The following is a 27,341-nucleotide window of genomic DNA, read 5'->3' on the forward strand; positions in this document are numbered from 1 at the left end:
TTAATTAATTTTCAAAAAATACTTAAAAAAAGATTTTCTTTAAAATATTTTTATGTTTTAAAGCATGAAAATATTTTTTTAATATTTTGAAGAAAAAAATATTTTAATGTAAGACAAAGAGGGATCATATAAGGGCTGTCACAAATACAATACCAGTAAATGTTTTCAACAGTATGGTAACACCAAGACTAAGATTATTTGGGTATGTTAAAAAAAGAATGAGAAAAGAAATAAGATAGAAAATGTTCAACTGATGAATAAATGGAAAAAGACAATGAGGTAAGCCAAAGAAAAGATAACTAAATAAATTGAAGATGTATATTATAAGTAACATTTGAAAATAGTAATATTAATAAGGAGCAGTGGTACAGGGATGGAACAAGATGGTGGTTTAAAATCCATCCCCCTAAACCAGAATATTGAATAAGGAGAAGCCTCAAAATCATATTTTCAAATTTATTTGCACTTTAAATACAAAACTCATCAAATTTTTTAATAAATTTGTAAATATGTAGTAATCTGTAATAAATAAGAAAAATATAATTTTCTAAAAAGAGAGTCAAAATTTTTTATAATGTGCACATAACATATTATTTTAAATGTGAATTTCTCAGAATACAGAGGAGTAATAACAATTTACTGGAAGCACAAGTAAATAGTTTAAAAATTGAATTCACTTATTAACACAGTTTTACAATACAGGAACCATGAAATTAAATTCAGTTATTGATAATATTTTGGGTATTGTATCGTATCACACAATCCTCAAATGTTTCATTTAAAGAACTATAAACATCAAAAATAAAATGAAAATTCACCTGATAAACTCAACAATGAATTAAATAAATAAAATTTTAAAGATTAAATTATCTGAAGATTGAAATCAGTAAAATCTATACTACTTGAAGATGTATTATTTTGATCAATTTCATTAGAACAATCATCATCATCGTCATCGTCATTTTTATCAAGCAATGGTATCTGATCCTCAATATTAGTAGAAAAATTTATTTCTGTATCCTTATCTTGATTGTTACCTAAAACAATATGAAATAACTACATGAAAATCTGATAAATATCACCTTCATACATGAAGACAATGAAACAATAATTCTTAAATTAAAAAGATTTAAAATTCCAAAGCACATGTTGAGTTTAAATGAACTATATAGTTCATATACATATATATTACAATTTATGAAAAAGAAATCAATACCTCAAAATGTTAATGTTACACATTTATTGAAACAAGCTAATACTTGAGTATGTTCCAAACTGTGCGTTATAAACCTGCTGTTTAATACAGAATTATTATTTAACATAGCCACTGTTAAATATTATTACAATATCTACTCAATTATCTATTCTGCCCAACACCCTTCAATATATTCACATGTATGAAAAATCAGGCAAAGTTAAAGTAATAAAGAACCTATTTACATTCTTAGCTATATAATTATATTGCTGTATACTAATATGGTATACTGTATAAGAAAAAGTATGCTAATCAGATGAACTTTTGTTCACCCATGTCTATGTCTACTTACTATGTCAAGGTGTTGGTTCATGATTCAGAAGGATATATGTAAATTTGTTTGTTGGCCTGCTTTTTGCTTAATATTTTATGACTGGATGAACCGATTTGGATGAAATTTGACACAGTAATTTTTGTACACGGAACACTTATGTCATTTAATTGTGGCCACAAATAGGCAAGGAGATATGAACCATGCATTCCCACTTCTAAAATTTTATTCAAAGGATAGTTAATCACATAATTTAATGCCCCTTAGGAGTTAATATACTGATAATGTTTGGTCTTATTCAAACCTCCATAAACGGGTTGAGCAAATAACAATTTCTTCCTTTTTGTTGTTTCTGGATTCCATTACATTAATATGTCACTTTAGTTAGGTATCTTCTTTTATTCAATTTTTGTTTTATTGATACCTTCAGACTGGATAAACCAATTTTTAAGAAATTCTGTACGATGACTTCTGAATATGGGTCATTGATGGCATTTAAGTTTGGTTACAATTGGCCAAGTCAGGTGTGGAGATCAGTCACCATGGGTCCCATATCAAAATTTACTCAAGTAGAATAATTTTTTAATATAATACCTTAATATAGTACCTTTTAATAGACTTATACACTTTTGGTTTGTGTTGTGTTTCATTGGAGCTAAATTAAAAGGATAAGAATAAAAAGTTTTTATCATGGATTGTAAAAATTTCCTAATTTATTGAATAAAATAAGTCACATGTCTAAAAAATTTGCATGATTTCATTTTGAAGTCAATCAATTAAGACATATTAAGTAATCTGTACTGAAAGCTAATTAAATATCTCGAATAATGGTTCAGTTTGTCTAAAATTTTGAAATTTCAGAGAATGAACTGAGTACCAAATATGCAATTGTTATAACGTTTTTGAATTTCATAACTGTGAACTGGGTCTCAAAGATATATCTAGTAACTAATTATAAAATTTGAATGCATAATATCTACTTGGATAATAATATCTACACTTTCTCAACCACAACTGGAATGTGGGACCAAACATCACAAGTCTGGCTTGCTGCTGTGTTGTTCCTTATACTAAAAATTTCCATTTTGAAAGTTCAGTTAGTGATAAAACTTCAAATATCAAAGTTAATATTTTACTAGACTCATATTTCAGAAATATAAATACTGTATTTATTATTGGTAAAATTATAATAATAAATCAGCTGTTAACAGGTGATTTCTAAATTCAAAGATTCTGAGCTCCAAATCCTAGTAAAGGTAAGTTACTTTTATATGGATCCGAATACTATACAGTGTATACGAATGTACTTTGATAGTTGGGATTCAATTAAGCACATATTTTAGGAAGACTACATGTCATGGGGTTGCTTTTGTTTCTCAAACTAAGCTGATTGCAACATTCACATTAAGAATAGGAAAATAAAAATATCATTACATTAAAATTAAACAATTAAAATGCACAATAATAAATACAGTAAATAAATAGAGAGATAAACAACAGAGATAAAGAATAATGAAGAGATTAAAATCCACTCACCACAGTTAAAAGATAACACAAGCGTTGAACCAGCACCAACCATAACTGTAAGCGCCTATATAAGAAATGTATGCACAAACTTCTACTCAGATATTTAATTTGCTGAAATAACTATTCTTGTTCATAGATTATCATATAAATTACAAATCTAACAACAGAATAAAATTACAAAAAAGCAGCACTATGATAATTTTTTTCTACATTAATGAAACATGTTGAATGAACTTGCTATAATTAAAATGCACCAAATAATATACCAGAATTTTAAAAAGTTAAATTCTAATTAAGAAAACTTATAAATTAACCAAAAATTAATGTACAAAGGCTAAAAGAAGAAAAGTTATTTATTAATACCAAATGAATTATACTTCAAATATTTTTAATGGTACAGTAAAAATGAGTAATGCCAAGTAAACAGACCAACTCATTTTAAATAAATATTTTTTTTATTCTGATCGATATCTAATAATAGATTTTATAGAATATTGCAAAAATTCATAGCTGTGCTACCCCATAGATAAAAAAAGGAACTGCCCTAGGATTTACCTGATCACATCAAGGAAAACCGTAGTAAAACCTTGATCAGAGTAGCATACAAAATACATGAAAGTTAATTGCAAAATAAAAAATATATGTGATTAAAGTCCATATTAATTATTTAAAACAGAAAAAACAAGAAATAATATTATAGTAAATACAAAACAATAACAAATGTAAAAACTCTGATGTGGACACCATATTACTTCCTTGTATGTAGGCCTATTAAATTACATATACAATTTTTTTTTAAGATGAAAAGTACATAAAATTTTACTTCATTAATAACTTCTGATATTTTTTCATATTTTTTATTGTTATTAAATTATTTATTGTAAATTTTTTTACAATCAGAGGTTAATAAATATTAATAAATTAATATATTTAAATTAAAAAAAAAACCTTTCCTGTAAGATCCAAATATTTCATTAATTAAAATTTTATTTAGCTCTAACTCTGGAACCAATGAAAATAAGTACCACTTATGATATAACGTTGAAAAGCTCTCAATGAGGACTTGTTATTGCAGGTTAAGAAAAAGTTCAAATCCAAATTTTTTTGGATTTTGAACCGTTTTGGTTCGGTTGATTGCAGAACTAGATGTTACAACAGTTCTAAATGCAAAATTTCAACATTTTACAACTAATTGTTTTTGAGTTATGATAGATACATAAATACAGATGAAGCAAAAATTAGTCAAAATGGATTCAGGGATGGTCAAAATGGATATTTCCATTGAAATCTGAAAACCGAAATTTTTCACGATCACAATACTTCTTTTACTTCGTGCAAGTAAAAATAATTCTCAATGCAGATGTCTCTTGAAAATTAATTTAAGTACATATTTATGAACATACTGAATGGGATATGAACATACTGAATGGGATGAAGATAAACCATGATTATTTTATTTATTTATCTATTTTTTTAATTAGTATTATTTAAAAATTCATCGAGATTTATTCATAGTGTTATTGTGGTTAAGATAATACTTACTACTATCTTTTTTTCTAAGATCGCTATAGTTCCTATGTTTGGTACTGCTTTACCTTTCTTAGGTAATTTTTTTATCACTTGTTGATGTGTTTCAGAACAATGTCAAAATTTATTGTACAATAAGTTTTGAAACTGGAGTGGTTCCAAAACGCATCAACAAGAAGATAAAAAACTGAAGCTAAGAAAGGTAGGCTGTACTAAACATAGAAATTTATTCACATTCTTTAAGAGATTTAATTTTGATTACTGAAGTGACCTTAAATACTCTGTAAGCCATTCATTATGGTGTTAACTATGCTTCATCATAATGTTGGTCCAGGTCAATTACTGTTCACTGAAAAAAAATACAGCCAGAATTTCCTTAGATATATTGTAACATTTTAAAATTTTTTTTACATTGTCAATATTGAAAAAGATAAAGGGATAATAATCATCTTCAGCAAAACAAAGTACCACACAATTATAGTTGCAGTGGTCATGATTTACTTAATGATTCAGAGAGGCGGTCCTGTTCCTGACATTAAAGAGGCTCAATATGAGCCCCTAGATTTCTTCTTCTATTATTATATTTTTTTAAAAATCTATGGAGGAAAGATTTATGACTACAATGTAAAGAAACAGATTCATTACTGTCAGAACAATTTTAACCCCTGTTATAATCAAACCTGGATGTACATAGAACATTAGTGTATCATTTAGATGTTTGCCAAGCAATCAGGAATACTCATACTGAAATGTAAAAAAGTACGGAATGAACTTGCAATTATTCAGCTCAAATAGATATACTTGTACATTTAAATGAGTTAGATTTAATTTAACATTTTATTATCTATTAATTATGAAATCATAATTCCTTTTTCAATAAACCTGCTTTTAGATAATTTCATAAGAAAGCTACCTATTGTATTGGGTACCATGATTCAACTTCCAGAAAATTTTGATATATCTTCACTTTTGACATCTCCCAGAACCCAAAACCACCAAAGTTTATATATATATATAAATATATATCCTTTTCTTGTGGACACGATAACTGCCGTAATTTTGCACCAATCACTTTCAAATTGATACATAAAATATAACAATCCAAAATCTCAGTCGAATTCGTTAATGAGCAAAATCAGACCATGGGGGTTTAAATGGGGGGGGGGGGGGCTTAATCGAAAAAACAAAATATCACATATAACTTTCTTATTGAGAAAAATATCGAATTCATTTAAAGTTCCTACTATTCCTTAATAAGTTTTAGCTACTTATCTAAGTAAAATTTTTATTATATCCCCAACCAAGGGCCCAGGGGGTAGAAAAAATGGGTTTTTGAAGACAAAAAAAAATCATACCTTCCTTAACAGGCACAGTATCGAATAAGTTTAAAGTGGTTGTTAGTCCTTTAAACATTACCCAAAACTTTTATCTGAAACAATTTTTGATATGATCAATCCTTACGGCAAGGGATGACCAAAATGTTGCTGGAATTTTAAGACGATGGGGCTTGTTGTATGCTAAACATGTGAAACTTTTTTCACATGCAACCATTGTTGTATTGAGTAAATTATAAGTTTTCCTTTTTTATCCCCCAACTTAGCCACGGTGAAATCTATCTCTGCCTTCCAACGTGCCAAAAAGGATTTTTACCATTCAATGCTAATAAAATAAATCTGACAAAAAAGTTGTAATACTTTCATGGAATTGGTTATTTATTCTTATGCAGTGGAGAAATATTAATTATATATGAAAAAAGATTTCTTTTTTGGGGTCGGGGTAACTTATGATGACATTTTATACAAAACAATATGTGCAATAATAAAAAATTACCTGAGATTTCTTTTCTGGAGTGGGGTGAATTATGATGAAATTTTATTGTAATATTATTAATAAAAAGTTAATTAAACCCCAATAAGTTTAAGAAATTTAAAAAAAATCAATATTTTTAAACTTTAATTGACTCCCCCATCACCAACATTGCTCCCAAAGTATTTTTTCTTTTTGGAGTTGCTTGCACTACTACTACTATGTCTAGAAAGACATTAAAAATTGATAATATGCAATAAATAAAAAGATTATTGCTTTATGCAATTTTTTAAAAAGGGGAAAATTTTTTTTTTTAATGGCAAGTAAGCATGCATGCATGCTACATGCATGTAGCTTAATACAAAGTGGAGTTATGTTTGCAAAAGTTTGAAAAAATTGATCCCCAAAAACTTCCCCCACTCCCTGGAGATATAGACTCCAAAATTTTACCAACAAATTACCCCTTATACATGATTTTCTGTAAAAAATGTCAATAAAATCAGTTAATTCAGTAAAATGTTATTAAGCTTCAAATGCACATTACCCCCATACACCACTTTTATTTTTTTTTTTGGCGTCATGAAACATTGAAAATGCAAAAAAAACTATACCCCTTTTCTGACTAATTACCATACTTTCCTTCTTGCACTACAGCTCTAGAGCTATGATACCAGGAAAGAAAAAATAAAACAAAATTCTATTTTTGTTAAATAAATTCATCTTGACTGATTAATTATAATCCAAACAAAAAACATAAATAAATATTATGATTTTTTACAGTGTCGTCTACATTGAGGTCCATTTAGTAATCAGTTATATAAAACTAGTTTGAGTTTGAACTTCTACATACATAATTATATTAATAATATATATATATTTTTTTTTTATTAGATCAACCAAAGTACAGAATAAATAAAGTAGGATGACTTACCTTATTCCATTATATATACAGGAGCGCTTTTGCAATTTACTCGCATCATCAGCTGCATTATATATTCATCTCAAATTACATTACAAAGTTCATAAAATATAACAGCAAGTCATGCATTAATTTATTTCATTTAAAACCTTTAATCTTTTTAATTTAAAATTTTATTCAGTTAAATTAAAAATTAAAACAATATTTAAAAATATAAATATTAATTAAAATTAACATTAAAAATTAAATTGTAAAAATTTTTACATGTGAAAAATACAATGTCAAGTCATTTTTTACATATGTAAAAATACGTTTTCCAAAAAAAAAATTTTTACAATTTAATTTTTAATTAATATTTCATATTTTTAAATATTGTTTTAATTTTGAATTCAACTGAATAAAATTTTAAAATAAAAATATTAAAGGTTTTAAATTTTAAATAAATGCATGATATGTTATTATATTTTATGAACTTTGTAATGTAATTTGAGATGAATATATAATGCAGCTGATGATGCAAGTAAATCGTGAAAGCGCTCCTGCATATATTATAGTTGAATAAGGTAAATCATCCTACTTTATTTATTCTGTACTTTGGTTGATCTAATAAAATAAATATATTTGTATATAGTATAGAGGAGTATGTATGATTCTTTAAAGAATTGATTTAAAAAAAAAATATATATATATATAATTTTATTAAACATTTTGTACATTGCATTTGCAGTCAACAACTACCAACAAAAATTACCCACTTATATATCCAATTAATAACAAATTTACCAATTTATAAAAAGCACTTTTTAAATCCATGGATTCATCATCAGATTAAAATATCATCTCAAGCAATATGTTACATTACCTTCAACAATTTAATGAGTTGATCATGACAAATCACAATTATCAGTTTTCACCATATGATGAAGGTAACGTAGTGATTTCACCATAACAATTTTAATATTAGATGATGAATCCATGAATTCAAAAATGCTTTTTATGTAAAGTGATGAATTTGTATTGAGTTTACTCAATATGGTTGCTTTTTGTTTGTATTTATATAAGTGAACAGAGTCATATTAAGTACGGGATAACTTTAAACTTAAATAACTTTTCAATAATTAAACATAGAAAAATGAAATTTAGCAATGCTTTTAACTTGAAACATTCTATTTCTTGGTGTGACATCACCACACTCTTAAGCCATCATGAGGGGGCAACTTAAAAATTTTAAATTGAATAGGATACATCATTTTAAAGGGCATTGAAAAACAACAGTTTTTACATAAAAACTTGGGCTATGACAATAACAAAAATGGCAGCAATTTAATATTTTCCTCAGCTAGTCTCAAAAGCAGCCTACATTTCTTTTGTAGTAAAAAAACTCCCTCTAAAAAAGATGAAAATTAGCAGGAAAGATTGAAGACCAGTGTCTCTTGGGATGTTTGTGACATAATTTTCATTTAAATAATAATAATAAGCTGGAGACAAGATAAAAATAAGTTAACAAATATGAATATAGATAAAAACCAAAAAACAAGTAGGAAACAATAAATGTTCCACAAAATGAAAAAAGAATACTGTTAATAATGTATTTGAATCTGATTTAAGCTTCAGAAGAAAGAAAAAGACAAAAAATTGTCATGAAGCCAACCTTGAACAGAAAAACCATAACAAAGGTTTATTCATCAGAGTATATAATTCTAAATTATAGATCTAATACTCGTCAATAAAGTAATCCTCCATTTAAACCATTTACTGTCAGAAGCAAAGTGCTAGTGAACCAAATGAATTTTATTTACTTTAATAACAAAGAAATCTACTAATAATACACAGGAAACTTAAATCTACCTGTCTCTGTAAGGAATGTCCTATTGCTTTATGTTTTTCTGTCTTATATTATTATTTTTTATGCAAAGGTTCATAAAAAATCCTAAAGCTATTTTTAAAAAATGGGTTAATAAATAAATAAACAATAGGGGGTTAATATAAATAACAAAATATTCATAATAAGGGATTAATATAAACAATAAAAAAAAGTTATAAGCATTTTTGCTCATAAAAAATAGCATATCTTTGTTAAAATTTTAGACATACTAAATAAATACAGTTAATACATTTAGTATTAATAATTAGTTATTATTGACAAATATAATATTCCTTCTATTACTTAATATGTAGCTGAAATAAATTTAAAATTAATTTATGTTTCTTATTTTATTTTCTTATTTATCTTGCATATAAATAACTTAATAAACTGAATTCCTTATCATTTTTTAAGAATAATACTTGTAATATTTATTTATTTAAGCACATCACATTTAGTTAACTTTTTATCAATTCTAAATACACTCACTGATCACAGATTATAACAAAATTAAAAATACTCAATGAAACAAAAACCTTTATAAAGTTTTAAAAAAAAGAGTATTAATTAAACAGATATGGCTCTACAATTTTAAGTACTTTATTCAAGAATTAAATATACTGCCTCTCCTCAACAGTGACAAATAACATACACTCAAAGATTCCTCTGGATTAAATGTCTTCTCTGAAAAACTTTTATTACTGAAACTTACTAAAAATAAAAATAGAATTTAAAAAAAAAACAAATTAATTAATTCATGTTCCATTGAAATACTCTCCACTATAAAATTATACAGATAATAATCACAAATATCTTTGCACTAACCTTCAAGAAAAAAGTTATTTAGGATAATTAACTCCCTGCATAGACTGAAAACTTTTTTTGAAAATTTAAAATATATATGGCTTCCTGTAAACAAAGGGTTCTGGAGCATGAACTGAGCAAGTTCCTTACTGGTCACAGGTGTTTTAAGGCATTCATGTGTGCATGGACACCGAGACCCTCTGTAGATTGTGATTATTGTAGGGAGGATACTGCAACACACTTGGTGTTCTTATGCGATTGGTTCCTGCAGCATAGGGAAGCATGTCAGAGAGAATTCAGTGTCCTTACTCCACACAATATTATTGGGATTATGCTACAAACCAAGCGATCATCAGTGGTTTAACCTACATCGGCTGTTCATGAGGTTAGTTAACATCATCCAGACAAAGATGGTGGAAGAAGTGCAGGAGTGAGAAATTGCCCCTGAATTTCCCTTAAGTATGTGTTCATCTGCCTAGGTTTTACAAATAGTACCACATCATAAACAGAAATCATTTATCTGATGCAGTATGTGTGTGAAGAGTGAATCCACTGTTCATGTTCAATGTGAAATCTGCCTAGGTTTAATAAGTGGTCACCACATCATAAACAGATTTACAAGTAGTATAAGAATTTGTAGAAGATAATCACATATACAAATGGAAAAGCAATGGGGTTGTCCTAGCACACGATGTTTTGTGTGTTCAAGATGCATTTGAACAGAGCCCTGGGGAATCTATAACACAGATAAACAGTTAACTCAAAATTCCTCAATATTTAATTTCCTCAAAGTATTATATGTTCATAAAAAACATGTGATTTTGAAGTTGTATCAATTGCAGTTATTGTAATTGCACTGCATCATGGTGACCATATAAGGTGATATGAATATAACGCTGCAATTCTGGAGGATGTCGAATAAAACAATTTTTCAAACGGCTAATTTTTTTGGATGAAGCAATGTTTCATGTCTAGTAGAGTTAATCAACACAATGTTAGAATATGGGGAAGTGAAAAACCTTATACAGTCATCAAACATAAAAGAAAATTGCTGAAGCTGAATGTGTTTCTACCATTTCTGTAAGGAAAGTTAGTGGAAATTTTTTCTTTCTAGCAAAACATGACTGGAATTTTAAATCTGGACATGTTAAAAAACTCGTCGGTTCTCCGACTTCAAGAAGATTCATATGACTTTATTTTCATGTAAGATGACGCTCCATCTCACTTCTAGCAAGAGATGTGGCATTATCTAAATGACAAGATTCCAGAACAGTGGATCAAAAGAGATAGGTCTCAGAAGAGCTTATTCATTTTTTGTGGCCTTCCATGTTACCTCTAGACCTCATCTCCCATGGTTTTTATCTACGGGAGGGCATAAAAGAAAAGATGTTTCTACAACTCATGCCACTTTAAGATTCCAGACATCAAATTGTTGAACCTGTGAATTCAGTACCTAAGAATAATTAATACACGTGTGGCAGAAAATTGTTTTTCATATTCATCATAAAAGATTATGTTAATGCTCATGTTGAATGCACTCTAAATCAAGGACCAAAAACCAATGAATCTTCTTCTATCAAGGGATGACAATGACTGGTATTTGTTATAGTTTGTTAGAAATAAAAATTTGTAATCTGTTCCTTCTTTCTGAATAACTCTGTATTCACAATTACAACAGAACTTTAAAACATTGTTTTAATTATTATTTCACTTCTTTTATCATGCTTTAAAATGATTTTCATTATAATTAATTTACTTGATTAAAAATACAATAAACAATGCTGCAAGCTGGTCCCACTTGTCAAGAGTAGAAGGAGGAGTAAAAACCTCGTAAAAAACCTGGGTCCATCTCACCCAGATGATAGCACCTAGTTATAGGACTCCTGCCTAGGGTTACAGGTTATGACAAGTGGCCAATGGTCTTGAAAGCAGACAAGGAGTTATTCCCAATGGTGGAGAGAACCATTGGGCTCAGTAGAGAGAACGTACCACAGAGAACCTGGAAAGAATGGGCAGAATAGCCAAGAGGAAAGTAACCTCAAATAAAAATCTCTGTAAGTTCGGAGACAGTAAGATGGCAGCCCCATCCCTGAATTTTGCTTGCAAGGGGCTCATAACCCAACCACGTGAGAGTTTCTTACTGACAATCTCCACAAGAATAAAAACAGGATTAGAATTAAGGCCAATTATTTGGGACAAACATTAAGATTTGAAAGTGGAATACAAAAACAAATGAAAGGAAATAAAAAATTTACATGGAGAGTGATTGTCTGGAACTTTAGAGGGATAAGTAGAAAGGAGTTTGAGATGGAGAAGGAATTGGAGGCAGCTAATGTTGATATTGCAGTAATATCTCAAAATTCAAGGTTCCTGCGAGTTGACAAATTATGTAATGATATATGCTGGAGTGGTGAGAGAGAAGCATGGTGGAGTGGGAGTGGTAATTTTAGTTAGTTAGAAGTTGTACATTGCTATTCAGTCTTACTCATTTAAGAATGAGAAAATCTTAAAGTCTCCTTGAAAACTCAATGAAGGTATATGACAGTAACTGGGCTATATACTCCGGAGGAACGGTGATTTGAAGATACAATGTTATTTTACAAGCAACTGCAGGAAGTGCTTAATAAACAGAATTCTTAATTTTGGCAGGGGACTGAACACTAGAGTGGGAAGTGTGCCTGTATAGAATGTGATTGGATGTTTTGAAGAACACATTTTAAATAATAATGGCAAATGTCTTATAGACTTTGCCAGTTATAATTAACTTTACTTAAGGTAAAAAACACATTTTTTTAAATAAAAACATTCATAATTTACCAGGAATGCCAGAGAAACTAGATCAATCTTACAGTATATTTTGAGAAATATGAAGAAAGTAACTTTGGTGAGAAAACTAAAATTTACAGAGGGTTTGATGCGGGGTCTGAACCCTACCTGGTTATATCTGATGTCTTGCTGTCAGTAAGGTGGAAAACAAGTAAAATACCAACTAATAATAACTTAGTTTTGAAGTTGAACCTTTCAGAAGATATGAGCAGTAGGGGGCTTTTTCAGAATCATGTTAGGCAATACCTGTCAGATTCAGAATTACAAAGAGACATAATGGAAGAATTGAAAACTGTATTGGAGAAGCCTGCTTCAATGCGCTAAGAACAAGAAGGAAAAAAGTAGGAAATGAACTATTGGAACACTAAACAAAATGAAATAATAAAGGAGAAGAAAGAAGCATACTTAAAGTACCTAACCACACATTCCACAAGTGATTTGGCATATTACAAATCTTCCAGAAGATATGAAGAATAGGGGGCTTTTTCAGAATCATGTTAGGCAATACCTTTCAGATTCAGAATTACAAAGACAAAAATTGGGAATGGAAGGAGTTGAAAACTATATTGGAGAAGGCTGCTTTCAAGGGACTAAGAACAAGTCGGAAAAATGCAGGAAATTAACTATTAGAACACTAAACAAGAGGAAATAATAAAGGAGAAGAAAGAAGCATACTTTTAGTACGTAACAATACATTCTACAAGTGACCTGGCACATTACAAAGAGAAGCCCCTGCTGTTGCCAAAACAGAGGTTCACAGGATTCGTCAAAATGGTTGGCAGAGGTTTGTAAGTGACATTATAATATGATGTACATGGTTCTCTGAAAGGAAAGCATATAGAATTTTGAATCAGCAAATAAGAATGTGAACAATAATGTCCAGATTACCATTTCTAAAGATGAGTGGTTATTACATGGAGCTTTGGGGGTCACAGAACAAAATTGAGACAATCATTGATTTGGTGGATGAGAATGATGATCATATACCAATTGAAGAGCTTCGGAATGCTTTACTAACTGTTAAAAATCAGAAAGCCCCAAGTCTGAATAATCTGAACATGGAATTATTCTTGTACACTTCTGAAGAGTTTTTGCATAGATTCCTAAATTTTCTGAACACCTGTTGGTAATTGGTCATTTACTTGAGGAATGGAGACTGACAAAACAGCAATAGATATAGGGGATTATGTATGATATTATTGTGTTATTATATTATTATTATTGATTATTATAATATAGTTGAAGTATACATGTTGAAGTTATGTTTTCAAACTTGTGGTCCAAAATCTTATGCTGGAGGTTGGATGATGTTGACCTGAAAATACGTAAATTTGAGCAATTTGCTTGGCATGATTACAGAACCCTTTTTAATATAGTTCACAAAAAGATAGTTATAAAATTTTATAATGTTATGGCTATCCCTGTTTTGTTGTACGGTTCAGAGATATGAGTGCTGATAAAACAGTGGATGTCTCAATTAGAGGCTACAGAAATGAGATTTTTGAGGCGTCTGGTTGGATATACATTGTTGGACAGAATCTTAAATGATGTAAGACAGCAGCTAGGAGTTCAAAGTGTAGCTAATCTTATTACTGATTATAGATAATGGTGGTATGAATACATTTTAAACATGGATGAAATATGATTGTCACACAGATTGATGAAATTCATCCCAGTCGGGAGAAGTAAAGTTGGATATCCGGAAGCATTGGAGGGACCAGATATAAATGTGGAGTCAGAAGAGGCCTAAAGGCCTAAACTATGAAGTTAATGATGATGCCGATAGTGATGAAAAATACAATAAGAGATCAGTATTCACAGCAACACATCCATTAATACGTATATGAATCAAACTAAAAGAAATTCAATGTAATTAATATGTATTAATTTAACCCTGTAAACATAATAGAGAAAAAATATTTTTGATTTTTAATAACATTTAGCAGATCATATGATAAAAAATTAATTTTATTGGTTTGATTACAATACCTAGAGTAGCAGCTTTTATTGGTAAATTTAATAGTCCCTGCAAAACATTATTAAGAAATGTTTATTTTGTTGCACATTAATTTTTTTTTTTTTAATTTTTATTATGCATATAGTAGTACAATATACTAGTATAATATTAGTAGTATAATATTGATATTCATCAATATCATTAAGCTCTCTTGTTTTGGAAAAAAAGAAGGAATTATGAACTGGTGACCTTAGGATCTGAGCTTTTACAGCTGATAACTGTATAGAGATTATTACAACAACCACATGAGATAGCTGCACTATTAAAGAAACATTACAATCTATTCAACATTAAAAATTTATTAAACACTAAAATTTACCTAACATATAGTTCTTAACATAAATTACAAGAAAGGTGATTATTAAAAGCTGGTAAGATGTTAAAATTAATAAATACAAAAATATATAAGATCCTCACATATTGATGTTAAAAAAAAATTATTCTGAATGAATTATAATCTTTTTAAAGTTTTATAACTACTCTAAATATAAAATGATACATAATTCTACAAATGTAATCACACACCTGTATTTGATAACCCAACTGTTGATTTAAAAAAAAAAATATATATATAGGCGTTAATAAAATATGGGTACCTTAAATAATTTTTCAATTGTTAAACATAGAAAAACGAAATTTAAAAAATATGCCCATCTTGAAACAATATTTTGTTTTTTATATGAAACTTCCACAACCAAAAATCCCAGGGCACAAAGGTTTTACATAGAAAGGGTAGGATTATGACATCATTTTAAAGAGCATTAAAAAAAAAAATTTTGATGTAATTTTGACAATCCTACCCTGAGTGAAACACTAACAAATATTAAAATTTTAAAAATGCTCCTAACTCAAAACAATATATTTTTCAGTATGAGAATACCACACCCCAATTCACCATTGGAGTACAATAAAAAAAATCTTAAATCGAAAGTATAGGGTTGTGACACATCATTTTAACCAAGCTAGGGAACAATTTATCAATGTCCTGAACAAGCATTTACAGACTGATGTCCCATTTTCCCTCCACTGTTTAAAAAATTGGAATTTTTCTATTAATTTCCCCCATCTTTACTTTCATCAAATCATCTTTACTTGTCATCAATACAAGGTTATTTCTAATCAATGCACACAGATAAGTTTTCGTTCACTGTGTGTCTTAAGGCTTTGTTATTTTATCCTAAAAATAAATTTGCTTTCATTGTATGATAAAATCAAAGAAAACGATTCTGTAGTTGAATTTTTCCAATCCAAAAGAATATTAACTTTTTTAATTGCCAAACGGAACATGAAATGACTTTGCAACTCGTTAAATGAAATCATTGCACTTTTGTTATTCTAAGAAACCACATCCTACAGAGACTTATTTAGTAAGTTTCCTTATACTCTACTGTTGGCCTTTTCATTTCATTTGCTTGTAAACAAATGAATTAATGATAATGAAGTTCTGTGACAAACAGTGATACATTTCCACAAGCTCCGCTGTTGCCAAATTACATGCATGAAATGTGAGCTAATTGTGCTAGTGCGGTATTGAAATGTAAAAAATGTTTTAGGTAGTCCAAACACTTAAGTTGAAATAGCTTTGTTGCTGTTTAGCTGATAGTTATACGTAAGCGAATTTCTACTCATACAGAAATTATTATTTATAATGATACTTTTATAATGATTTAAGCTCCAAACTGTATCATCAATAGAAAAACTGGAGCTTAAATAAGGGTATTGAGAGTTTTTGGGAAAAGGCCAAAACAAAGAGAAAAAAAATCAGGGGACCATCATACAATGTTTAATAATTATTTACATGAATTCAGATAGAGGAAAAATATTAAAGTTAAAATTGTGAATTTTGTTATCACATTTTAGTGATCTTGTGTCATATTGGCTTCCTAACAAACATCTACAACAAATTGTTTAGAGTTCATACTTTACTGTAACTGACATCTCACATTCACTTATTCTTTACAATTTAGTTATCAATATTTAAATTATGTAGTGGCTGTAAATTAATTAAAAAAAGCAAAAAATAAAAAATAAATGAACACATGAATAACTAAATTAGACTACCAGAACTGCTGACCACCAATAAAAAATAAAATAAAATTTTAAATCTTTATAAATCCAAGAACAAACATTTTATTTAAGGTATAGACTGATCTTTTTCTTTTACAATTTTTAACAAATTCTACACAAATTGATTATAATATACAGGGAAAATAATAAATTCCTTTGTAATTGTAAATAATGTAACACATTTTTCTGAACTCAGAATAGCAAAATGTTAAAAAAAGAAGCAAAATAAAGAATGTTAACTAAATTAAAGAAAATGACTGGATTGACTTGAGTGATATAATACTATCATAATCTTTATACAATCATAATATTACTATGAAACAAAATAATCAAACCCAAATAACATTTTTAAGACACTATAACGAGAAAAAAAGAACTAAAATTATTCCCACAAAAATAACCAATACCAGACAGTAAATATTCATGTTAGTAATATATATATATATATATATATATATATTGATAGGTATAAAAAAAGTTTAGAGAAATGTTAACAAACATCATAATTAGTTACTTTTCATAAGAATCCCGCACAGTTAATAGTTAAGCATACAATAAATAAATATTCTGATACATAAAAGATTAACTAACATGAAAAAACAAAAAGAAGAAATTACATTCCTGAAACATAAAAAAAAGATAATAGAAAATATGCAGGAAATACTGAACAATAATAATACTTTAAAATAAATACAAGTAAATAATTATACTATTTGGCACAAACAACTAGATAACAACAAATTAAAAATAATAGGAAATATATAATAATTACATTATAAAAAATATTTTTAACCTGCATTTATACTGACAATTTACTTTCAATAACTTAATTCCATCACATACATAAACCAATACATACATAGATAACAAATTAGTGAAACCACTTTGAAAGTTCATAAGTTAAATTATTGAATTAACCGCAAATTAAATATGGATTTAAAAATGTTACCATAGGTAAATTTTTTAAATCAAAAGTACCCAATAATTTGATAACATGTTTGAATCATTTAAAATAATTATATGAATATTTAGAACAGTTATCAAAATTTATCTAGCACAAGAATTGTTTTTTTTTTTCTTTTCTTTTTACAGGACTTGAACCACATAATTTGTTTTATTTTAATTTGCATTCTTTAAAAAATAAATGAACTAACTAAAAATTGTTTTTAACAATTTTATTTTTTTAAATAAATTCAGGATCAACTGAAATTCATAAAATTTATATTTAAAAAAATTTTTGTAGTTACATTTTAACTCAAATTATCCAAATTATATAAAAAATCCTGACAAAGTTAACTGATTTATTTAAAAATAAAAAATACAAACCAAATTAGCACAGTTTATTAATTGGTTGTAGCAACTTATAGTTAGACAGGTCTAACTTATTGTTTGAGGTCTAACTTGTAGCGACAAGTTAGACCACAAAATATATTTTACCAGACGTTTTGTAAATTATCCTGTTCTAATGATCTCATGTTTATCAATAAACTAATCAATGCATATTTAAAAAAAAAAGCGTGTAATAAAATGCACCATGTAAATTATTGATTTACTTTGTAACACATTATATTTTCCTAGTATATTGCATGTTATACAACTAGAAGATACCAATATAAAAATTGGAAATACAGAGTCAGTTAAATAATCAGTTTTGTCATACAAAAATGCTAGATGGGTAGTAAATGAAATAAGTGCACAGTAAACTAATAGACACATAGTAGTTGAATCATATCCCCAGTATCTAGTTCTAGTGGCACTAGAATTTCAGCCACGCATTTATTATATATATATATATATATATATATAACTAAACATATGCATAAGCAGAGACTTAAAACAATCTACTAGAACTAATTATTATGTTATGGGAATTGTGATTTTATAAATTATTATATTTTCACTTCTTATAATATCCTTTCATAAACTAAAATTATTTCACTTAAAAAACAAAAAAGATATTACTTCAAATTATTTAATTTTCTGTTCATACAATTTTATTAAAACTGAAAATTATTTCACTTAAAAAAAAATATAAAAGAAATAAAAATTATTTCATTATATCTTCAATTCTTTAAGTACACAAGCAGTTTTTGGTTTGAACAACTCTATATTCTTTTTTCTTTAATCTTTATTTTTTTATCCTAATGAGATTGATTATGCCTCTGGTGAAGAAACAATAATTTTGAATATTACTAATCCCACAATGTGTTTTCAAATTACTTTTTTTTAAATGGTGGGCAGTCATACAATCATTAATCCACTGTGATTTCCCCTTGTCTAACTGCAAGAAGATAAATTTACAAAAGTTAGAGCAGAATATATTTTAAACATGGAAATCATTGCTTTGGTTTGGTATACTGCATCCCCATGTGTAACTATGCACGTCATATTATACATATTTTATAACAGTGTCTTCAATTTACATAATGAAAAGGTCTATTATAAACTGTGCATTAACTATTTCAACTAAAACTATTAATGATAAAACAAATTTTGTAATTCACTTTGGTAAATTAAAAAAAAAAAAAAAAAATTGCTAATACTTACATATTTAAGATTCTGACAACTGTATTCTAAACATAGTTACTTTTTAGTGTACTAACAATTTGATACCAAGTTGATAAACCATTAATTCATTTTGAAAAACTGACCAACAAATTTTCCAATTCTGCTTTATTAACAACATCCTAACAGATTTTCAAAGTAGTCCTCCCAACTTGAAGTCATAAATGATTGGTTTATTAATCCAATAACATATTACATATTATGAATATACATAAAATAAGATTAAAATATAATTTAATGTAAAGACACACTGACAACATTCCATACATATTTCTTCTAATACAGATATTTTACACAACAGAGATTATTTAATATGAAACTGGTAACATAAACGATTAAAATTAAAAGCATATTAATCATATTAAGATAAAATAAAAAAAAATAAAAATTAAATAATCATACTACAAATAATGATGTAAAGTGTACATTTATCTGCTAAAGAATAGAATCTTAAATAGCAATTCTACATTCAGTGAAACCAAAAATGTCATACAAGAAGTAGAATAAAATAATTTCATGGAAAGGTTATTACAGGTGTAAATAATTGCATGCCAAAAATGAACAGTTATAGATGACCTATGGGGGATAAGGTACTCCTAAAAATAACAAAACAATCCCCAAGAATAACAGCACCGTATGCCACATTATATATTTGTTAGTAAAGAAAAAGTTTATTTTCAGAATTAAATCACTTGTACCATGCGATGGAAAAAAGTAAATTTTATCTCACTGAATAAGTTCTTTTCATCTGTTTTGTAATTAATTTGATGAAAATCTGTAGGAATTACATTATCTATAAAGAATAACCTAACCTACTTTTCTGATAGGGCATTTCAAGATTGGATAACATCATTAGAACTATTTCTTTTGCTGTTTAGCCTTTGGAACCACCGTAAGGTATTACCTCATATGATATGTATTGAATGTAAATGAAGTGTAATCTGAAAAATCTAATGTAAAGTGTAGTCTTGAATGTAATGAAGTGTTCAACATTAGAACTATTTTTTTATTTTATAAGTTTTTTAAATGGTTGGCTTCTGTAAGGCAACCATTTAAAAAACCGATTCTACTTTGGATCTCAGTAAAGTTTATTAGAATTTTTTAGATCAACCTAAATGTATCAAAATCACGATTACAATATTTACTTAAAAAAAGGCAATGAATAAAAGAGAATTTACATTGAAACTAATTATAATCCTAACTATATTTCAGATAAAAGTACAATTGCTTAATGATGCTCTGAAAAAAGCAAAAAAAAAAAGAAAACAAAAAAAGTCGTATAGACAAGCCAAAGGTCTGTACATATTCTAGTCTTAATTTCTAATATATCAGCTTTTTTACTGAAATTTTAAGTTCCTTGATAATATACTTTGCTTCTGGTTGTAAAATTATAAAACTATTTATGTGCAATGCTGTTCACAGAATATTTTATTTAACAAAATAAAATCTATCATTACTGAGCAAAAACAGAAATTTTTTTCGAACACCAAATTGAAATTGATCATCTGAAATTTTTTTTTAAATGCAAAGTTTGTAAAAAAATTCCTAAGACCTGAGGGTATAGAAACAGAAATAGAGGTTCAATCTTGTGGGCAGGTTGTAACTTTTCAAGTGAAGCCTTGTGAAAAATAACTAAAGCTCAAGCTCATGCAGTAAAGATTAGCGATTCATGTATATATTTTTATGCCTATTGTCGGAATTTTAAAAAACAGAACAGCTTATGAACATAAAAGTTTGTTTTTTGCTTGAAAAAAGTGCTACCAGAAACATTTGAAATTATAAAACACGCACATGGCAATGAAGTTTTGTTCACATATGTTCACGCATTTTTGTGATGGACAGATGTCATTAGAAAATGGGAGGCTGGTAACCAGTTGTAGCAATGAAAATGTTGATTGTGTTTGTGAATCACTGCTGCTGTCCACCAAGATGTCCAGAGATGTTTATTGGACTGAATTTGTCAGAACCCCTGCATTTTCATTAAATCAAATATGATTTTTGGCTTCACAACCATCTACCAGCTCACAAAGCCATTATTACACAAAACTTTTAGTCAAATGACAGGTGACAGGACTGGACCACGGCCTCTGAGGATTATTTTCTATTCCCTAAAGTCAAGTTGCCTATGAAAGGAGAACAGTAGAAGTTGACAGATACCAAAGAAGGTGTTACAAGCATCCTAAAAACTACTCCAAGACTTCTCTAGAGCTTTAGACAACCTTTGTAACTGATCTAAACATAAAAAGTCGAACGATGACTATGTAAACTCTTAAATGTGAATAAATGTTTTCTGATTTTTTGTTTTGTTTTTATAGCCTCAATCCCAGAAATCTTTGTACAAACAGTATATTTAAAAACAAATGTACTTTAAATATAAACAGCAATTTCTTTTTATGTAATCACTTAACTAATTTACAAAATGCTCATTATAAACAAAAAGTTGATTTATCTTTTGTTTATAAATCAAACAAAAAAAGTATTTTATGGCAGATAATTTTCAATAATTTATAAGGGTTTTCTTAAAAATAAATAGGAATTTCCAAAAATAATGGAGAAAAAATAAGTTCAATATAGTACAAATCAATTTTTTTTTTCAATTAATGATTAGCAAGACATTAATTTTCATTAGACATTAAGTCTTTTCTGCCATGATGAATAATACAAAACATAAAAGAATAATAAAGTGAATTCTTATTGTCCTATTCACTGAGCCGAATATAATTTTGCACATAGTATATCAAGCCAATTGAAATAGGTGATATTCAGCTCTAACAGTAACACTTGAATCTATTCATCACAGGAACAAGCTGTATAATGAACATCACTGCCATCAGAGAAAGTAATTTTAATTGGTGGTATTTATACATCTGATGCATTACCTGTATCCTAACCCCTAACCATAAGAAAATCTGGAACAGGTAGTATAAATCAATGAATTAATGATCTTTAAGTGTAGAAACAATGTACATACATATATACTTTATCTGGATTCGAAAGGGGAATTCTGGTTGATTATTCAAATGCATCATCAAAATCCAACTTTCTTACAAATCTTACAAGAAAACAAAAACATTCATGCAATTATTGTATAAAACATTTTTTCATTTCTGTGAATTCACAGTTTTTCAGCTACAAATGTTGAATAGATATATGTATAAACTTTTAAATAATCCATTGCCAGCATCATTCTGTTAAAAAAAAACCAGATACAATAAGCAAATAAGTGAACGATGCAAGAACCACTGACATATGCATACATATTTGATATTTGTTTATTATATTACATGAATATGAAATTACTTGCATATAATACCTATATGAACTACCATTTTCAAGTACTGATAAATATTTCATATCATATAAAATAATAAAACACAACACACACACATTTAATATCTATAACATTCATAAAATGTAAAAAAATAAAACTTTTTTAAATTGAGCTTCAGATTTAATAGTAATAATATTATTCTATGAATCTAATATATTATTATTGATTATACATAAATATTTGTAGTATTATTTTTAATTTAATTTATTTTAAAATGTTGCTGCTTAAATTACTGTATCCATTTAACAAAGAAATACAATTATGCATTAAAATATAATTAGTTTTCTTCCTCAAACTGAATAAATGCTAACAATAATTTTTGACTAAATCTTTTAAATAATTAAAAATGGAAAAAAGAAAATCATTTTATTATTTTATATTTGTATTTTTCATAGTAACTGTCCAAATACTATACTTTCAAATTAATTCTGTTATTAATAAGTAGTTATATACAATAAAAAGTTATTCAAATAAATAAAAAAATTATGTATTTTTATTTAATTACTTCTTTATCAAATAACCAGAATGAAATAATATTTCATTCATTGTAAAATATGGCAACTAAAAATACAATGATATTCCATTCCACACCAATAAAAATAAATTAGAGTAGATAAATTAGTTTATATTAATTTTCAAATATTTTTTTTAATTTCATAAAATACTAAATGAAATGAAAAGAAAAAATGTCTTCCAATATTAGAATAATACAAAAATAAAGTTTTTTCTTAAATAAATCATGACACAAAGAATAAAATCATGATAATAAAAATAAAATGCCTAACCTATTGTCCAGTATTGTTTCATTAATTAACTAACCAAATAACAAATAGAAATTACTACATTATTTTACAGTCATTCCTTTATGAAATATAATTTATTATTTCAATTGAAATTACTTTTTAAGAGATATTAATCTTGAATGCCTATTGATAAAATTATTATAAACTGCTGCTCTGTTCACTTAGTAGTAGATTTTTCCTATCCCCAGCACTAATTGGTAAATTCACTAACAATTTCTGAAATGAAATTGACACTATTTAAGATTGAATGATTCAGTTATGCATCTTAATAAAACATACTTTCAAACTGAATAATAAAATTCTTCAACCATATTTGCCAGAGCAAGTAGATAGATAAAATGTAAGAAATCAGTAGAAAAAATATACAGTGATTGTTACATAATTTATATAACTCAAATATCATAAACATGAATAAAGCATAAACCATCTACCAAACTATTTTGATATAAATAAATGTGAAGTAAAGAACATGGTGTAAGAAACAAAACAAAAAAATTTATTCATAAACATTTTACTCACATAAATCGTTTTGCTTGCCTTCTAACTAGTTTTATATCTCCATCTTCCTGGATAAAAAAAAACTAGAAGTTGGCAAGTAAAACAATTCACATGACTGTAGCTGATGCAAAATAATAATTTATAAGTATATGAGAATCGAGTGTAGTATAAACAATATAATATATACATGTATATATTGTGTAGATCTGTCTGTATTATAAATTACTGTTTATAATCTTCTTTTTGAATTTTATCATTACAGCTTATTAAATTTTTTAAATTACGCAGATGCATTTATGTGTGTATATATAAATATTTATATATTGTACAGAATATTGAGATAGACTTATCTTACCTTAATTTTTCATGAAAGTACAATTGCGGGATTTATCGCTTTTACATTATGCAATAACAAAAAGAACTTTTGTGGAACATTATGGTAAGGTATATCTTATCTCAATAATCTGCATTAGATGGTTTATTTAATAGAATTTAATAATACAGAGGAATGAATCTTAAAAAGATTAATTTCAGTATTGAAATATGTACATGTATTTAAAGAATGCTATAAATTTTAAAAGCTGTAATGATAAAAATCAAAAAGAAAATAATAAACTAAATAATTATAATACAAATGGATGGATCTAATGTCAATAATTTCAAATAATTAGGAAATATATTAGTTAGAATTTTTTTTTCCAGACTTTTTTAACATGAACTGAAAATAACAGAATATGAAGTGTCATAAAACAATAAGTCATCATTGCACACTTTATTGTTAGATGGAAAAAATTTGCAAATTCAGTACATCAACCTGATAATTTGTAAAAAAAAATTTATATATTATAAAATAAACATTTTTATTTTATAAAAGTTATTTGAAACAAATCATAATTTCTTATTACACAAAACAAGATTCAGGTTGATATAACAGAATGTGAAGTTTCTAATAAAGTGTGAAAGCTTCTATATCAGAAGGCAAAATGTTGGTATCATTTTGTCTCTATGTCATCCTTGTCATAAATATTCTCATCACCATAAATTCTTTGATAGATTTAAAATTTCATTCTTATGCAAGATGAAACTCAGATATTTAAGTAAAGTTCCCTTCCTATTGATTCTTTTGCACCTTTCTAATCAAAACCTTCAAACAGAGGTCATAAATGAAAAAAATAAATAACTCATCCTCTTCAGTTCATATTTGATCACAATTTTTTTAAGCTTACAATCTTTGCAGGTGTTTTGTAATAAATTGCATATAGTAACCAAACAAAGAACTTGATTCATTGGGCCAACTATAATTTCATTTTTTCTTGTATTTCATGTAGAAACAATAGTATGGATTTCTACTCCCTCACAGAAAAATATGTTCATTTATAATGTATATAAGCCAAACTGACACATTAAGATTTTTTAAATTACTGAGTACCTACAGTATTTAAATAACAGTTAACTACAAAAAAATTCATAATTATTTATATAAAAATAAATACACAAAATTCAGTGCAGCACTATATTAGAACACATAAAAATAATAATTTAAAAAAACTTTACTTATGTAAATTATTTTATTTTCCAGCTTCTAGTTTACCCTGGAAAATACGTACGAAAACATACAAAACTAATTGAAGGTAAGTAAAAAGTTAATGCATAAATTTTTTTCTATTCCTTATGCCACGCTTTTGATTTTACATTCATTTATAATGGAAAGTTTGGTAAACAGATGATAGCTTTAAATATTTTTGTGATATTTGGGTTATATAAATTACGCTGTATATTTCTTCTATAAATTTCTGTTCATTTTGTCTATTTGCTGCAGCAAATATAATTGGGGAATTATTTTATTTAATTTGAATTATGTAGTTAATTTTAGTTTCATAAAATAACTTTGGTATCTGTTACCTCCACAAGTTCTTTTTTTACATTAATAAAAACCATGTGCAAATTTAAATGTTTCTACTCCATGGAAGAAAAATTTTAACTTTTAATTTATTGTTAAATTTTATTTTTATTCTTTGTTATTCAAAATCCCTACTTTAAAAATGGGGGGAAAGCATTTAACATTTACTATTTAATAAACAATAAATGAAATCTGGTATCCATAACCAAGAAATTTACAGAAAATTTATGATAATATGATGACTTAATACCAGTTTTGAAATAGTAGTATACTTAAAGTAAATATATTTGACATATTTATATTTTCCTGTATTTAAAACAAGATATCTGTTACACTTCTTATTTTCTACCAAATAAAATATTTTCTATGTAGAATCTATTTAAGATATCTCATTTAATATAGACTAAATTATACAATCCTGAAGCATGTTAATTAACTTTAATTAGACTATATTAATTAATCATTATATTAAGGCTTGACCTTAAAAAAGAAAAACATCTGGAACAGGTTATTAATCTCATACAATCAAGACTGCAATATTACTATGATAATTAAATGTAAAAAAATACTAATTTTTTTTATTCATCATGCTTGTAAAATACATAAAAATGTATCCAACATACCGTAGGTTCAAACTAGTACCTTAAGAGCTGAAAAGAATGTTTTCATGTTGAAAGAAAGTATTTTTTTAAATGGAATGTTGAAAAAATATCTTTGTGATGTAATCAAAATATTTACAATGATTTATTAAAATGGATATTAAAAACCTACATGATTTTTTTTAATGGATTATAATAAAACTTAATTATAAATGTAATTAAGAAAAATACCAAAATCTTTTCTTTTTTTTTTTTTGTTAATCCTTAAATCATCTTGGTTGTTAAAAGTCAACTTGTTTAATTGCAGCTAAAGAAAGAGTACAAAATACTTTATCATACTTTTACAACATTAATTTAAGATTGATTGTTTTTCATTTCACAACTTATATATATTTGTAAAACATGAATATAAGCACAAATTTTTATGTAAACATAATTTAAATAAATATACATACTATAGAAGAAAATTTTCCATTATCTTTATTATGCATCCACCTTATAACATTGTTTTAAATTAAAAAGTCAAACACTAATTAATATCATCTTGAATAAGCATTAAATTCTAATAATCACCAAAAACTTTGATGTTTAGTCTTTTCTTAATTAGAGAAAAATTAATGAAAAGCTTTGATTTTTGTTGTTAATAAGACAACCTTACTCTTTTTGGGTGAACATATAAATTTGAACAACACAGTAAATCTTACGCGATCAACTTAAGGTCTAACAAATAAGTGATCAGTTTACATACATCTTGTAGAAAGT

At 26.9% G+C, this 27,341-nt stretch overlaps 1 protein-coding gene across 7 annotated transcripts in view; it reads right to left on the minus strand.

The window, feature by feature from the left end:
- Positions 1-369: 369 nt before the first annotated feature.
- Positions 370-27,341, minus strand: part of bbc (choline/ethanolaminephosphotransferase 1 bbc) — a 140,815-nt gene continuing 113,843 nt past the window's right edge. For 2 of the 7 annotated variants that reach the window (XM_075356469.1, XM_075356465.1), the window contains one exon: positions 372-1,037. In XM_075356469.1, the coding sequence (XP_075212584.1) occupies positions 862-1,037 (176 nt within the window). In that variant the 3' untranslated portion in view covers positions 372-861. Of the gene's footprint in view, positions 1,038-27,341 lie in introns of all 7 variants that reach the window. The other 5 variants (XM_075356470.1, XM_075356464.1, XM_075356468.1 and 2 more) reach the window with 3 other exon arrangements.

This window comes from Lycorma delicatula, chromosome 2, assembly GCF_047948215.1.
Source record: "Lycorma delicatula isolate Av1 chromosome 2, ASM4794821v1, whole genome shotgun sequence".
Taxonomy (NCBI): Eukaryota; Metazoa; Arthropoda; class Insecta; order Hemiptera; family Fulgoridae; genus Lycorma; species Lycorma delicatula.